This window comes from Sphaerulina musiva (assembly GCF_000320565.1).
Source record: "Sphaerulina musiva SO2202 unplaced genomic scaffold SEPMUscaffold_8, whole genome shotgun sequence".
Taxonomy (NCBI): domain Eukaryota; kingdom Fungi; phylum Ascomycota; class Dothideomycetes; order Mycosphaerellales; family Mycosphaerellaceae; genus Sphaerulina; species Sphaerulina musiva.
In genome coordinates, this window is record NW_016017390.1 from 201198 (window position 1) to 203172 (window position 1975).

The 1975-nt window shown below is 47.1% G+C and overlaps 1 protein-coding gene across 1 annotated transcript; it reads right to left on the reverse strand.

Annotated features, from left to right (window-relative positions):
* Positions 1-208: 208 nt before the first annotated feature.
* SEPMUDRAFT_49200 (uncharacterized protein) lies at positions 209-403 on the reverse strand (the record flags this gene model as incomplete). The annotated part of the gene is made up of 1 exon (XM_016909100.1): positions 209-403. A coding segment is annotated over one exon (195 nt), but the record flags the coding sequence as incomplete, so codon positions are not given.
* Between the last annotated feature and the right edge of the window lie 1572 nt (positions 404-1975).

Genomic DNA, 1975 nt, shown 5'->3' on the forward strand with positions numbered 1-1975 from the left:
GGGCTATAGCTTCGAGGGCGGCGGCGTATACAGTAAGAAGACTCTCGCAGTCGCGAATAGTACCCTAGTCCTAGATAGACGTAGTAGGGAACTAAAGCTCAATAGGTAGAATAGTATCGTAGCTAATTATTAACGCTACCGGCGTCTTACCGGTAGACGATACCTCTATAGTACGTTCTGCCTATAGTACTACGGGTACGTACGGGATCTAGGATGTCTTGCCTCCGTCGGTTATCTTACTAAGCGCCGTAATAATAGGTTTGTACTTAACTTTAACGATAGCTATAGATTCCGGATAGTATAGTAAGATATATAGACGAGCGACGCCGTACTTACGAAGCAACGCCTCTACCTCCCCTAAGTTGTACTTAGCGTTATCGAGGAGGATCTCGTACGGCGTACCCTATCGGTAGAAGATCTCCTCCTAGATGAATTTCGCGACCTACTTCGACGTAATCTGTTTAGCGGTAAGGCTAACGAATACCTACGCCTTAGGCTACCGAGACGTTGCCTCCCGCGCTATTATAATCGACCTACGGGTATTAATATAAACGCCGTTAATATACTACCGTTTACCGATAGCCTTAGAAGCAACCTCGCCTAAAGGAGCATAGGTACGAACGCCGTTATACTAATTATACTTAGCGTACTTCCTCTATATATATGCCTAGCAATCGCTATATATACCGTCCTACTAGTAGCGCCGTACTAATTTTGCGTATATACCCTCGGTACTACGGTGCCTATACTTATTATAGACCGCCCGGAGGATCTGGTCTCGCGTAGATAGCTTATCGATAATACGCTATAACGGGAAGTTGCGACGGCTCTAGCGGAAGAGAACCTTATCTTTAATCTTAAATCTCTATAAGTACTTTAAAAACCGATAGTACTCGGATCGAGATATACAAGATAAAGGACGTAGTCTAAGGAGGATATAGGCGACAGCCTTCGAAAAGTACAAATAACTCTTAGGTAGACCGTCTAACTCGTCCGGGAAGATAGAATTAATATAGGCAAGGTCGACGTCTCCTATATCTAGTAAGGTTTCGGGGGTCTAGCTAACAATCCGGATCGCGGCTACCTAAACCGTACCGCCGGTAGTACCGGCCGCTCCTAGTAAGGCCCTAGAGGCCTAACCAAATCTACGTAGCGTAAGCGTCGCTATATTAACGTAGAAACTCTCGAAAAACTTATTATCGACTATACGCTCGACATCTTCTAACTCTAGCGGATCCGGGACGTCCTTACTTAATAGTAGTCGACGGGATAAGGTATCTAGGGCTATATACTTGTAACTAGGGATATTGTGACACGCTAGGGCAGAGAAGCCCTAGCGAACCCCCGGCGAGGCGGGCGGGGCGTGCCGCGCGGGACGGGAAGCCCTCGCGGACCCCCGGCGATCCGGTATAGAAGGGATGCCCTACCGATCGGAGACGTTCTGAATTAAGAGGGTTCCTAAGGGAACCGGTTATCGGCTGCTGCCTAAGAGGAGGCGGTGCCGGTAGCGAGGAGTAGACAATAGAATAGCTTGTATATATAGCGAGGGCCCTCCTCTAGGAAGGAAGGGTAGAGTTATTGTACCTCAGTTAGTAAGCCGTATATTGTTTATACCTTTTATACCTTAGACCTCTGTTACGTATACCCTTACGCTTATAGAACCATTATATAATAACTCTCGTACCTTAACTATAAGGGAAAGGTCCGAATAATAGCAGGAGGACGTTCTACTAGACAGAATCCTAGCGACTCGCCGGGGAACCCCTCTATACTAGAACAGGCCTCTACTAAATAATCTTCCTCTACGGATATCGAAGTAGGACGAGTTTAGGAACTGCTCGACTAGGAGGAATCTATAGAAGCTCTCGCTAGTATCTAGCTAGAAGACGCGAACGATTCCGAGCCGGAAATCATCGTCGAACGCGAGGAGCTAAGCGACCTTTAGAAAGACATCGCCTGCCTACGGGCGGAAAAG